The sequence below is a fragment of the Pan paniscus genome, chromosome 18 (genome assembly GCF_029289425.2).
Source record: "Pan paniscus chromosome 18, NHGRI_mPanPan1-v2.0_pri, whole genome shotgun sequence".
Lineage (NCBI taxonomy): Eukaryota > Metazoa > Chordata > Mammalia > Primates > Hominidae > Pan > Pan paniscus.
The window spans coordinates 94,300,663-94,315,716 of NC_073267.2; the positions used below are offsets into that span (position 1 = coordinate 94,300,663).

The 15,054-nt window shown below is 50.7% G+C and overlaps 1 protein-coding gene across 1 annotated transcript in view; it reads right to left on the reverse strand.

Moving 5' to 3' along the window:
* Positions 1 to 12,291: 12,291 nt before the first annotated feature.
* The window catches only part of COTL1 (coactosin like F-actin binding protein 1), a 53,449-nt gene continuing 50,686 nt past the window's right edge, over positions 12,292 to 15,054 (reverse strand). Inside the window, exon 4 of the mRNA XM_008974388.4 lies at positions 12,292 to 13,650. Coding sequence (XP_008972636.2) covers positions 13,540 to 13,650 — 111 coding nt within the window. The 3' untranslated portion in view covers positions 12,292 to 13,539. The remainder of the gene's footprint in view (positions 13,651 to 15,054) is intronic.

Sequence of the window (15,054 nt, forward strand, 5' to 3'; positions counted from 1 at the left end):
TGTTGCTTTTTTGGTTGAGGTGGAATGCAAGTTCAAGTTCTCACCACCCCTGGAGTTACTTGTCAGTGGGTGATCCTGGGTGTATTTGTGACACTCATGTTAATAAACTTCTGTTGGTTTTTCTCTAGTTAATATGTCTTGAGACAGGCTCTCACTCTCACCCAGGCTGGAGTGCAGTGGCACTGTCACAGCTCATTGCAGCCTCAATCTTTTGTCATTTCACAGGGCCTCAGTCAAGGAACCTAAGATGGGTAAAGGAAAATGAACAATTTCCTTCCCTACATAAGTATTTCAGGCAGAAGACAACTGAACACAAGGTGTTCGATGCTGACAAAACTGACGGGTTGGATGGAGGGCTGTAAGGACCCCCCAGATGCTGCAGAACTGACTCACCAGCAAGGCTGCCATGATCAGGAATACGGAGAATCAGAAACCTGCCTGAGGGACTGTTGAGCCAAGCACACCCTCAGAGCTGCAACCCAGGGATTGGAGCCCCACAGCTGCCTCCGCACCTACCTCCGCACCTGCCTCCAGGCACCCACAAAGCTGGAGACTGGACACTCATATCCGCACAACCTTGCCTGCCAAGAGAAAACGGGCCACTGAGAGATGCTTCTGCCTCCCTCCTGTCTTCCAAATCTCATGTGAACGTGCTTAACTGTCACAACCAAATGTGCCCCCAAAACCCCGGATGTCAGAGAGTCTGGGTAATTCATTTTAAGTTTTCAGTGTTGAAAGCCCTGGAAGGAAGTGGGAACGGATGCTGAGTACCAAGAGTCACTACCCAGGATGGGGACTACACCACGGGAGGCCAAGAACTCAGACTGGGGCCCAGGAGGTGGGAGAGAATCAAGCTACAAGGTCCAACGCCATGTTCACTGTCTGAGCTGGGCCACGCTTGCATTGCTGTACAGAAACACCTGAGACTGGACACTTTATAAGAAAAGAGATTTAATTGGCTCATGGTTCTGCAGGCTGTACAGAAAGCATAGCACTGGCATCTACTTCTGGGGAGGCCCCAGAAAGCTCCCAGTAATAGCAGAAGGCAAAGAGGGATCTCACATTGCGTGAGCAGGAGCAAGAAAGAGAGGGGCGAGGAGGTGCCACACACTTAAACAATGAGATCTCATAAGAATTTACTCACTATCACAGCGACAGCACCACGGGCATGAGCTAAACCATCCATGAGAAATCCACCCCACCCAGGAGGCAGAGGCTGCAGTGAGCTGAGATGACGCCACTGCACTCCAGCCTGGGTGACAAAGTGGGACCTTGTCTCAAAAATAAATAGAAATCCACTACCATGATCCAGTCACCTCCCACCAGGCCCCACCTCCAACACTGGGGACTACAATTCAACATGAGATTTGAGCAGGGCCAAGTATACAAACTTTATCACCACTCCAGCTGCAGCGAAAGCCTTGACACCTTGACCTGGTCCCCGGTCTAGGTTTCCTGGGCGACCTCGTGGTCTTTAAACATAGTATCAGGATCAAGTTTCTCTGCTTTAACCTCAGAGTAGCTGAGCAGATTCACTCCTGCGAAGCTCGCACTCTGGTAATTATTGATCATCACAATCTTGGTGGCTGTTCTGCCTTGAGTGACTGTTGCTTGCCAAGCACTGTGCTGAGAACATCGTGCATTACTCTGCATCAGGTATTTCGCAGCAACCATATATGATTAGGACTGTTGTTACTATTATCGTTTAGAAGGTGATGAAACTGAGGCTCAGAGAGGTTTTATAACTTGCCCAAGGTCACACAGCAAGTAAATGACAGAGCCAGGATTAGAACCAATTTGCTGAACCACTTGATGACATTGGCTGCCACTATTCATTTTGATTTTATTTTTAAATAAGAAAACAAATATGTGCTTCCTAAATCAAGTTTGTTTGGAAGACAATTGTCCCAAAATATAAAATGCATGGGGAGGTGAATAGTAAAAGGAATGCTTTGTAGAGAAGGAACCGGAGCCTGTGGTACTCAGTGATCCCTGTGCCATTTCAGAGCCGACGTTCTGTTCTACAAGCATGCCTCTTTATTCCCTGTTCAATAGCAACTGGGACTGCATCCATGCTGGAAGTTACTACCCGTGGAGCCAGGGTGGGAGGCGGGCTCGGGGGAGGAGGGCCTGCTTCTTGGAGGATGCTCTGTGATCCTCCCTGAAGCAATCTACAATATGGTCCCAGAGTTGCCATAGCAACTCCCCATCTGGGCTATTTGAATGAAATAAAGGAAGCAACTTCTCTCTGCAGACTATTGTGACTTTGAAGAATGATTCCTTCAGCAGACGTTTAACAGTGTCACCCAGGGGTGGCAAACGCAAATGCTCACAGGAAGCGAACAGACAACATAAAGGAGCTAAGGAAAGGACAGCAGGGAGGTTCATTGGGTGGTCGGGGGCTGGAGGGCCCTGGGTAGTGCACCTCCCCCTGCCCCCATCCACTCAGGCAGCTGCAGCTCAATCATAGCCCCTTGTTACTCTGCAGGAATGTAAACCCAAGGTTACTGGATCTTCAGGTTTGTCAAGAAAAGCTGAAAGCTAGATTTTTAGGTGAAACCTTTGCATCTTTAAATGTTAGCACCCAATCCAAACTTCGGACTGGGGCTTCCAGGCGCTGTTGTGCAAGTCATGCCCTGCACGACTCCGAGGACGTCGGTTTCATGTTTGTTCCAGTGTGGAGTGCTCCCTGCAGTAAACTGCACACTGCACAGCCAGATGTGTGTAGTCCTGTAATGTCAGGGGGCCGAATTTGGCTTGTTACCAGTGTGCCAATTCCAATTCTAAGTATCCAGCCGTAGAGGTCTGGCTAGAGAAATTATTGTTCAACTAACCAATATAAGCCACCAAAAATAGTGAATAGCGTTCACAGATGTGAAAAGGTGTTCACCATATATTGACATGTGAAAAAAGCACATTACAAAAATATAAACAGAGCATAATCTTAGTTTTTGAAAATAAAGATGTACACGTTGCATTAAAAAGTCTGCAAAGAGAGAGGAGGGAGGGCATTAGGAAGAAGAGCTAATGCCTGCTGGGCTTGGTACCTAGGTGATGGGTTGATAGGTGCAGCAAACTACCTTGGCACACGTTTACCCATATAACAAACATGCACATCCAGTACACGTACCCCAGAACTTAAAATTTTTCAAAATAGTCTGCAAGGTTGCACCCCCAAATGTGACAACAGTAACCTCAGAGAGGTATAAAGTCATTTTTATTTTCATCTTCTTTATCTCTGTGTTTTCTCAATATTTTTTGATGGCATGTAAATACTTATAAAATTAAAAAATTTAAGTTCATTCCAAAAATTCTTCTAATGGCTGAACGCAGTGTCTCACACTTGTAACCCCAGCACTTTGGGACGCCAAGCTGGGCAGGTCGCTTGAGCCCAGGAGTTGGAGACCAGCCTGAGCAACATGGCAAAACCCTGTCTGCACAAATTAAAAAAAAAAAAAAAAAAAAAGGCTGGGCGTGGTGGCCTGCGCCTGTAGTCCCAGCTACTTGGGAGGCTGAAGTGGGAGGATCGCTTGAGTCTCGGCAGTTGAGGCTGCAGTGAGCCATGATCGAGCCACTGCACTCTAGTCTGGGCAACAGAGTGAGACCCTGTCTCAAAAAATAATAACAATAATTCTTCTAAAATGAAATCAAAGTTTGTTTTCTAGCAAAAAGGAAGAGAGTAGGACTGTGGCCAAAAGCAATGCTTTTCAAACTCCAACGTATTTCAGCATGGCCCTGGACAGTTAGCTCAAACACAGATTACTACCTGCCCTGGCTGTGCCTGGGATAGGTCTTGTGGAATGTGCTGTTTAAGCGAGTATCCAGGTGATGCTAGTGCTTGGGTCCCCAGACCATGCATTCCAAACACTGGAACAAAAGCCTTATTAGGCTCTATCCTCTGTAAAGATATTCTCATAAGAATATCTAAGAATCATCTGGTAAACTCGTTTAAAATGTAGTTCTGGGACCATCCCCAAAGACTGAAACTCACTGGGTCTGGAGTGGTGCCCAGGAACCTGCATTTTCATAAATATACAGGGTGGTTTTGCTGTAGGTGGTTTCTGGGGACAGCCTTTGAGAAGCACGGTTCTAAAAGCCAACCTGGAGATGGGATCGAGGGATTGCTGGTCTCTTTGTGGTATGAGCTCATTTAGGTGGCATCCATATATTAAGTGAGCAGCTACTGGGCTCCCACTGTTTGCCAGGCACTGGGCCAGGAGCTGGAGGAGCTGGACAGATGTATAAGACATGCCCCTGCTGCAGCCCTGGGCTCTACTAGGGATGATAGGGACTGTGGAGAGCCAGAGGCAGCCAGCACCCAGGTGGAAGGCATCTGAGGAGGCTGGGGGATGGGGACAGGGGTATAGGAAACGAGGGCCTGGGCAGTGAATGCTCCCGGGCTGAGGGAGGCAGTCTACAGGAAGGCACTGGGAGCTTCAGTCTCTTGACCTTTCAGACAACGAATTTGGTTCTCAGCAGCAACCAGCTGCACTGTGGTAGTGTTTGAATCTTTATACTCAGAACTCGTGCATTGAGCAGCAATCTATCCTCTCTGTTCTTAATTGACCCATTGTAAGAACCCTCATTACTTTCTTCTTAGCATCCTGCCAACTCTTCCAACAGGTGTATTTTAAACCAAATCACCTGTTCCAGGTGAGCAGTTTGACATTCCTCCCTCTGATTGATATGTACTACATGAATTCCCTTCTGTGTTTAAAAAACGTTTCTTAACTTTAATACTCCAAAAAGACAGAAAACTAGGGAAAATTATCTAATGTCCACCTACCCATTACACAGATGATAACATCTTACTATATGCATCTGTAAGGTTTGTTACCCAGATGCTAACATCTTACTTATTTCCTTCGGCTTTTTAAAAAATACATGAGCCCAGAAAGACACAGCAAAGCTCCACTCCACCACTGTCTTTCCCCTCTTCCCTCCCTCCTCCCACCCTCTTCCCAGGGCTCACCTCTCGTTTTCATTGTGCCCGATGCATCTCTGCTCAGGTGGACCTACTCAAAACCAAGGTCTTAGGATTTTGTTTGGAAATTTAGCACAAGTGTTATCACTGTTCCCCTATCACTTTGTAAGCTGCCTTTTATACCTGCCTTTATGTTCTGGGGTTTATCAGAGTCATCACAGCTTGTCTTGCCTGTGCATGCACGCAGTGGTGTGGCCTGTCCTCCGCAGTGACACCAGACATGGGAACTGCTGGGGATGAACCAAGGAGCAAAGAATTCAGTGCCTGCTCTCTCATTCTCTCAGGTTTACCAGAAATAACCCATGGACTGTAGCCTTCAGTTCAAAGGGGTTTTTCTTTTTCTTTTTCTTTTTTTGAGACTGGGTCTTGCTCTGTTGCTCGCACTGGGGTGCAGTGGCGCGATCATGGTTCACTGCAAACTTGACCTCCTGGACTCAAGCAATTCTCCCACCTCAGCCTCCTGAGTAGCTGGGACCACAGACACACGCCACCATGCCCAGCTAATTTTATTTTTACTTTTCGTAGAGATGGGGTCTCTGGCCGGGCACAATGGCTCACACCTATAATCCCACCACTTTGGGAGGCTGAGGCAGGAGGATCACTTGAGCCCAGGAGTTCAAGACCAGCCTGGGCAACATAGCAAGATCCCATCTCTATTTTTTTCCCCTGAGATAAAGTCTCTCATTGTTCCCTAGGCTGGTCTCGAACTCCAAGGCTCAAGCGATCCTCCTGCCTCAGCCTCCCAGAGTGCTGGGATGGCAGGCATGAGCCACCACTCCAGGCCCAAAGGGGCCTCTTTACTAGCTTATCCCCCAGTTGCAGTGGCAGCTCCCTCAACACGTTCCCAGCACAGGCAGATAGAACAGCCCCTGCCCCAGACTCCCTGGTGTGCCTTTAGCCTTAGGGCAACACCTGCCTCTCCTGCCCCACCCAGAGGGATTCAAAGTCCCACACCTCGTACCTGGGGAGCACTTGGCAGAACCCAAAGCCTGGAGCACACGGCAGCCTCCACAGCCCCCTCCTGGTAGCGGTATCTTAAGACCCCCTCAGAGACGATTAAAAGGGTGGAGGACTCAGGGTAACGGGGTCAAGCAGCTGGGTTGGAAGAGCCAGACAGGTGGACAGGCGCACGGGATAGCTGTCCTCCAGGGCCAGCCCTGGGGCAGAGCCAGAGGCAAGAGCCAGCACCCAGGCGGAGAAAGCCAGAAAGGCGTCTGGTCTCATTGCCTAGTTCAGCATAGGCTAGGTCCGAGCTCCATCTGAGCAGGTATGGATTCTGGGTGTGGCTCAAAGAGCTGGGCAGGGCCCCACCTCCTCCCCTTTCAGACTGGGGAACTCCACTGAAGCTGATTCACTGACCACTTAGTGAGCACCTACTGTGTGCAAGGCCTCACGCCAGGCACTGGGATGGGGCAGCTGCCCCAGAGAGGCGCACAGTTAGTGGGGGAGGGGAGAAGCAACTGGAGGAGGGAGGGAAGAGGGCGGACTCATTCCCCATGGCTGCCACAGTCAATCACCACACCGGGGGCTTAACACAACACAAAGATATTCTCTCACGATTCTGGAGGTCAGAAGTCAAAAATCAAAGTGTGGGCAGGGCCATGCTCCCTCTGGAAGCTCTAGGGGAAGCTTCCTGCCTCTTCTAGCTCCTGGTGGCTCCAAGCTTGCAGAGGCCTCACTCCAATCTCTGCCTCTGCCTTCACGTGGCCGCCTCTCTTGTCTCTCATCTCTCCTCTCTCTTGTCTCTTGTCTCTGTCTCAAATCTCCCTGTGATGCCTGTTATGGGATTTAGGGGCTGCCTTAAATCCAGGATGATCTTTAATTATATCTATAAAGACCCTTTTTCTACATAAGATCCCATTTACAGGTTCTGGGGCACAGACAAATCTTTTGGGAGCCATGATTCAGCCCACTTCACAGGGCACAGGGAACCTTCTAGAAGAGGCAGACCAGCAGAGACCAGTCTCTCTCTAGAGGGAAAGAGAGGAGCCTTCAGAAAAGTAGAGGAAGGATGTCAGGGCCCGGATGCGGGCATGCGAGGAGGAAGGTGGACAAGGTCCTGGCTAGAGGGACACGCAGAGCCCCTCCAGCCCTTCCGGAAGTTTGCCATTGACCACAGGATGCTGAGTGGGTGAGGGGTAGCAAAAAGCTAACATGGAGCTGCTGGTGGAAAAAGGTGAAATTCTCTTCTCAATTTAGGATGAACTGTTCTGATGGGCAAGGAAAGGCTCAAAATTAAGGCATAATCCTGAAGAAAAAAAAGCTCTAAAAAAGATTTTTCCCTTAGTTTCATGACTTAAGAATTTATTTGGCCAGGTGTGGTGGCTCACGCCTGTAATCCCACCACTTTGGGAGGCCAAGGTGGGCAGATCACCTGAGGTCAGGAGTTTGAGACCAACCTGGCCAACATGGTGAAACCCCATTCCTACCAAAAACACAAAAATTAGCCAGGCGTGGTGGCGCACACCTGCAATCCCAGCTACTCAGGAGGCTGAGGCAGGAGAATTGCTTGAACCCGGGAGGCGGAGGTTGCAGTGAGGCAAGATCACGCCACTGCCCTCCAGCCTGGGCGACAGAGTGAGACTCCGTTTCAAAAAACAAAACAAAACACACACACACACAAATTAGCTGGGCATGGTGGCGGGTGCTTATAATCCCAGCTACTCAGGAGGCTGAGGCAGGAGAATTGCTTGAACCCGGGAGGCAGAGGTTGCAGTGAGGCGAGATCGCGCCACTGCACTCCATCCTGGGCGACAGAGTGAGACTCCGTTTCAAAAAAAAAACAAAACACACACACACACACAAATTAGCTGGGCATGGTGGCGGGTGCTTATAATCCCAGCTACTTGGCTGAGGCAGGAGAATCGCTTGAACCTGGGAGGCAGAGATCGTGCCACTGCATTCCTGCCTGGGCGACAGAGGGAGACTCTGCTTCAAAAAAAAAAAGAAAAGAAAAAAAAAAAGGAATTTATTTACGTTCAAACAAAAATGGAATGTTGCAGGTGCCTCATCTGTCAGGCTGGGAGGAATCTCGGAGCTGAAAGCAACCCAAGCTTCTCTCGCTCCCAGAAAGTCTCACTGTATTGATGCCACCTGCTCAGCACAGTGCACTGCAGACCAGAACTCCTGGGCTCAAGATGTCTCCTGCCTGAGCCTCAAGTACCTAGGACTACAGGTGTGCGCACTGCGCCTGGCTAGCTTTTGTTTTTATGCTGTTGGGACACCTGGCCATGGTGAAGTTTGGCCGCCTGGTCCTTCTTCCTCTTTGGATAGCAACCTGGATTACTGAAATTCCTGCTCCATCCTTCCTCCAGCCTGCAGGGAGCACCTGCTGAGGGAGTGCTGGGGAGTGCTGTTGTCCTGGTCCATGAGGCAGCTGAGGACCCCGGCAGACTAGCCAGTCTCTTTCCATTGCACAGAATGTTAGGGCTCACTCATTCATTCACTTCTGTGAGATCCTACAGCATGACCTCATGAAAAGATGCTTGAACCCGGCACTGCCTGGGTTCAAATCCTGGCTCAGCTGTTTCCTAGGAGTGTGTGGTAGGCTGTATTTCTCTTCACAAACGCTTGGTGACCCCCCTTGCAAGAGACTGGTACATCCCTGCCCGGCTGAACCTCGTGTAGCTGTGTGACTTACCTTGGGAACTCTTCAGAGGAGGCAAGCATCCTGCCTAAGGTCACACGGCCTGTAGGCGGGGAACTCGGGTTCCAACCGTTCCCCTCACACTGTGCTGGCTCCCAGTCCCAGCCCCACCTTCCCAACAGGGATCGAAGAGCCATGTCTTTTGCTCCCTCCCAGACCCTGCCCAGGTGGAGACATTTGTGTACCCAAAGTGATGCCAGCCAAGCCCTAGATTCGTAGCAGCAGCCCACACTGACAAGCAGGGGTAGAAGGATCAGACGGCTCCGTCACTGCCTTGGGGTTAGGCCTGAGCTGTTCATGGCCACAGCCCTTGCTCCAAACGAGGATGGTCCCCCAGGACTGTGCAGAGTCCCCATCGGAATCTAACAGATCACATCACGCTAAGCACCTGGCAAGTCTCAGCTCACTTAGTCCTTGTAATAAATGCATGAGGGAAGTGCTGTGATCTTTAGAGGGGGAAACTGAGGCTCAGAGAGGTGAGACTACTGGCCAAGGTCATCTGGCGGGTGAACCACGGACCTCGGACTCAAACCTGAGCCCAAGGCTGAGCTCTGAGCCACGGCTGTGCTGCCTACTGTCTCTTACTGAGTCATCTGGTGGCCGCGGCCGTTTCTGGTTCTTTCAAAAAATTCTTTCTACATCACTTGGACTGTGCACATTTTCTGCTTCTTGTTTCTCTCTTTTATGGTTCACTAAGAAATGGGGAACAGAAAGATTTCAACGAGGGCAGCCCATCCTCAGGGCAGGAGCTGCACGGGAACTTTCCCCCAGCCAGGGCCACACCCTGGGCCTGGACTCCCTCACCAGCCCCAGATAACCTCTGGGGTATAAACACCTGGCACAGCTGAGAAATAGGGCTGAGTGTGGTGGTTCACGCCTGTAATCCCAGCACTTTGGGAGGCCGAGGTGGGTGGATCACAAGGTCAGGAGTTAGACACCAGCCTGGCCAACATGGTGAAACCCTGTCTCTACTAAAAACACAAAAATTCGCTGGGCATGGTGGCGGGCGCCTGTAACCCCAGCTACTGGGGAGGCTGAGGCAGGAGAATCGCTGCAACCCAGGAGGCGGAGGTCGCAGTGGGCCGACATAGCGCCATTGCACTCCAGCCTGGGTGACCGAGCAAGACTCTGTCTCAGAAAAAAAAAAAAAAAGGCAAGGTTTCTCTGCCTTCAATGGTCTCATGATCCCTTGGGATCCCCAGCAAAGGTCCAAGCTGCAGTTTTCAAGTTAAAGCCAAGCTCCTTGACACACAAACAAGCTGCTTCAGACCCTGGCTCACCCGTGGGCAAACATTCCATGGAGCTTATGTCCATGCTTTCCTGTTCCTCCCCTCCTTTCCCCGCATTCTCAGCTCAGGTACCACCTCCTTAGGGAAGCCCTCCCCCATACCCTAGCCAGATCCAGGGCCCTTGTGAGCTCTCATGGAACCTGGGCTTTTTTCTCTGAAGGAGACTTATCCTCATCTGGAAACACACACCCTCTGGTGGGACAAGCTGATTAATATCCATCATCCCTGCTAGACTCAGCCTCCTTGAGGGTGGGGGCTGTCTGAGTTTGTTCATCATCAAATCCCCATATCTAGGCCAGTGCCTGGCACATAGTAGGTGCTCAATAAACCTGTCTGCACTTGCCCTTCAAGATTCCAGTCATGGCTGGGTGCAGTGGCTCACGCCTGTAAGCCCTACACTCTGAGAGGTTGAGGTGGGAGGATCGCTCAAGTCCAGGAGTTTGAGACCAGCCTGGGCAGCATAGGGAGACCTCCTATCTAAAAAAATACAAAACTTAGCTGGGCATGGTGGTGCACACCTGTAGTCCCAGCTACTCAGGAGGCTGAGGCAGAAGGATCGATTGAGCCCAGGAGATGGAGACTGCAGTGAGCTGTGATTGTGCCACTGCACTCCAGCCTGGGTGGCAGAGTGAGACCCTGTCTCAAAACTAACAAAATAAAAACAAACAAGATTCCACTCACGAGAGGAACCCACAGAGGGAGAGGCAGGCCTCCCTTCCAGCCCCTCCTGCCCGGGATCAGGGCCACTTCTGCAGCTGTCTGGAAAGGAAAAGCTGGCGTTCGTTAAGTCTGGCACTCCGATTTCACTAGTCTGGGATAGAGGCCTCATCTGTATTTTCAAAGCTCCCAGTGATCCTAATTCACAGCCAGGGATGAGACCACAGGCCTAGGGGCAGATTTGAGAGCTGCTCATTCTTTCTAGTCTGCTTTGGGGCAGGGAGTGGGGTGGGCAGTGGGCCTGGAGGAGGGCTTGGCCGACCAGGAGATTCCAGGAGAGGATGGAAGGCTTGCGGGACGCAGTGCATGAGTGACATGAAGTCATGCACCTACTGAGCCCATGTTCTGAACGGAGCTAAAACCCGTGCACTGGGAACGGACCTAGTTTAGCTCCCTCAGCTCTGGGTATAGGAAAAGACGGAAGCCCACAGAGCTGACAAGACCAGTGGCAGGCGTGAGATAAGAACACTGCACCCTGACAGGCGCCCTTTGCCTGCACAATCCTCGCTGCTCCTTAAGCCTTTCTACACGTAGGCAATGTTGTCTCTTTTGCAGATGAGGAAACCGAGGCTGAGAGGTTAACTAAATTGCCTAAATCCACACAGCTGTGAACAGATGAGCAGAAATTAGAACCCAGACGTGGCTGGGGCGAGCTGGGGCTGGGGAGGGTGGTGACCTATGGCCCCCTGCCACCCTGGGCAGCATGATCAGGGCCTTGCCCATACCTTGTAGGATTCCTTCCTGCCCTGATTTCGGCTTCTGCCCTCTCTCCGCACCCTCCCTGCCCCACACTCAGCTCCTCCAAGCCCCGCTGTCTGTGTCTGAAACTCCTCTGCCCTGATTCTGGGCTCCCACAGGGTCTGGTGTGCTGGAAGTCCAGTTTCTCAGCTGTAGGATAACCTCGGAAAGGATGTCATGGCCAACGAGGAAGATGCTTTCTCTTGGCTTTTCCTAAAAAGGCAGACAGGGGAGTTCTGGCCACTCAAAAAGAATCACTACCTGTGGTCCCATCACTATCCCAAATGTGTGGCCTCCCCGCTCCCCTCACAAGCCACAGCACCAGGGACTTTGAGAGATCTCAGTTCAAATCCCAGCTCTGGCCGGGTGTGGTGGCTCACGCCTGTAATCCCAACACTTTGGGAGGCCAAGACGGGCAGATCACCTCAGGTCAGGAGCTCGAGACCAGCCTGGCCAACATGGCGAAACTCCTCTCTACTAAAAATACAATAATTAGCCTGGCATGGTGACGGGTACCTGTAATCCCAGCTACTATGGAGGCTGAAGCAGGAGAATCTCTTGAATCTGGGAGATGGAGGTTGCAGTGAGCTGAGATCTCCCCACTGCACTCCAGCCTGGGCCACACAGTGAGACTCTGTCACCAAAAAAAAAAAAAAAAAAAAATCCCAGCTCTGCCACTTTCTATCTGGGTGACCTCGGGTGAATGAGTCCCTCTGAGCCTCAGATTTCAGGAAATGGGGACAAAAGCAGCACCTGTTTCTTATGGTTGCTAAGAATTAAATAAGCTATTGAATGTGAATGTGCCCGGCCTCAGCAGCTCCACAAACACCTATTAAATCTGAAGGCGATGATGACTGCCTTTGTTTTTACAGCAAAAAAAAAAAAGAACTTTGTAGGACAAATCAGAAACCAAACTGTTTTCTGAAAAACAAAAAAACATTTATTTCTGTAAACTGTCTGAGTGCAGAGATGTTCTTTACAATCCCAATACAGTACAGATTTCTTCCCCAAAACGAAATGAGCAAGGAAAAAAAGAAAAAGAGCTATATCAAATGTGCTCATGAAGAACCAAGCCAATCTCACCTTTCTTTAAAAACAAAACAAAACGATCCTTTTGAATGTGTGGTGCAGACGCAGGACTGAAGCCACAGGCTTTTGGGGTGCTGTGAGCCCAGGGCTTTGCTCAGCTCACAGCTAGCGCGGCGGGCAGAGCAACCCTTCGGCCCAAGCCATCCTCGCAGCTTGCACAGAAGCTTCCTGAACCTAAGGGATCCGTTCCCAGCTCTCCTTAAATTCCCAGTCCCCACCCTGGGCCTCTCTCCCTAACGATCTTGTCGCTTTGGGAGCCCCTGAAGTGAACCCTGAAATACTCCCTCCGTCAACTCTGGGCTCAGACCTTTGCCCTTCTCTGTGTCACAAGGAAATTTCGGTCAAAAGGGTGGGAACAGGTGGTTTCAGATCGTGCAGCAAAGCCACTGCCAGGTAAGTTTTAAGGCAAATTTTATCTCTTCTTATTCAGTCTGAGCCGGACCTAACCTTCTCACCACCGAGCAATCCTGCCTATGCTGGACATGCATCTTAGGCAACTCTGGATGGAGGTGGGATGAGGGAGCCCGGGGCAGATACCAGGAGGTCTGGGCCTGAGTAGGGAATGGACGTGTGTGCTTATGAAGGCTGCAGGCACCGGGCGCAGCTCCTGGCCCAGCTGCCCCTCAGTGGTACACAGGAAGCAGGGCCCAAGAAAACTGAGATGGCAAAACAGGCCCGGGCTCTGGAAAGCAACGTGAGGTCATGCAGATCTCACTAGGCAGACCTCGTCGTGTGGAAGAGAAATGCCAGGAAAAGGGGTCACTGCAGGAGGCACCTCGGATCTGATGGCAGGCAGGACCTTGCATCAAAATGATTTTTCTTTAGAACAAAAAAGAGGGGGAGAAAAGAAAAAGAAGATCAAAGAAAAAGGTTCCATGAGCGTCATGAGATAGGACACGGCAGGGTTCTAAGGGAAGCAGGAAGGTGGGGGCTGCGGACACAGGGTGGCGGGCGCTGCCTCTCATGGCTTCTTTTCTCCCTGGTGGGCTGGTGGGCTAGTAGCTGAGGCCGGCGGTCCTCTCCCCAGGGGAGCAGGCAGATGACTTTGGCAAGGGGTGGTGTGGCGGGGGCTGGGGTTACTCCGTCTGGGCGTCGTAATTGGCTCCCCCCGCCTTCTTCAGCTCGCTCTTGATGAAATCTTCCTCCAGCTCCTTCCGATCACTGATCACAAACTCCTTAGCGAAATTCTGCAAGAACAAAGGAAAACACAGTGTTCCTATTAAGAAGGAGGCACAGGATGTGAGGGTGGCTCAGGCAACACACTGGGAAGCAAAGCACTGAAAACCCTGATGAGAGATGGAAATGGAAATTCAGCAGCAGAGTCAGTCAATGGAAATTCAGCAGCAGAGTCAATGGAAATCGAACAGCAGAGTCATCTGGCAGAAAAAACCTGACTGGGAGGAGGGAGTGGGGCAGATCTGATGCTGCATCTTCCCATGTCCGTGGGGATGGCCCGAGGAAGCTGGGGCTTGAATTTGGGCTGTTACCTTGGCCAAGTCCCTTCAATTCTCTGTGCCTCAACTTCCTCATCTGTAAAAAGCTATCTTGTCAGGAAAATAATAGGTTACGAGGTTGGAAAGGCTCACGAGTGTGCTGGTAAATGTTTAAAACCAGGCACTCCAAAAAAAAGAAAAGGACAAAAGCTCAGATTGGTGTCTGTTGCCCATTTCCATGATGTAAATAGTCCCACAGTGGCTGATGTCAAGCTATCAAAGTGATGTCACCATACGTGGAGGTGGAAGGAGACAGGCGTAATTGGCTCTCGCCAGCTGGGACAAGCAAGCTTCAGCCACCAATGTTCCTAATGATGCAGGAGCCTCCAGTCCTGGGCCTGCCATGGGCTCTCCACCCGCACTGAGTTACACGAGGGTAGAGGCTCTGCCTTCTTTCAACAAATACCACGCCAGGCTGTGGGGCTACAGGGCTCAGCAAAATGGATGCAGTCACTCTTTCCTCTCGCAGTACACAGGTTTCACCCATAGAACCCGCAGGGACCCATGGTGCACTCAGTAAACGCTTGTGGCATGAATGAGGGAACCAGGTGGCCTGGCTTATCAGACAGCCCTAAGCCATGATGATACACAGTTACTGCCATATGTGGATCATAAGACTTTAGCAAACAAAATTTCAGGACGATGACGGACAGCTTGACAAAAAAAAAAGCTATCAAAACCACAAATAACAAGTCTAAAGGTAAGAAAATCATCCACATTAAAAAAAAAAAAGCCCATAAGGAAATAACATAAACAATGACCACCATTTTTCTTTTTCTTGAGAGAAAAGCCTGTTGCCCAGGCTGGAGTGCAGTGGCGCAATCGTGGCTCACTGCAACCTCTGCCCCCAGGGTTCAAGCCATTCTCATGTCTCAGCCTCCCAAGTAGCTGGAACTACAGGCGTCTGCCACCACACCCAGCTAATTTTTGTATTTTTAGTAGAAGCAGGGTTTCGCCACGTTGGCCAGGCTGGTCTCAAACTCCTGGCCTTAAGTGATCCGCCCAGCTTGGCCTCTCAAGGTGTTGGCACTATAGGCGTGAGCCACCACGCCCAGCTAACCACAATTATTAAGCACTTATGTGTACCAGCACAGTGCC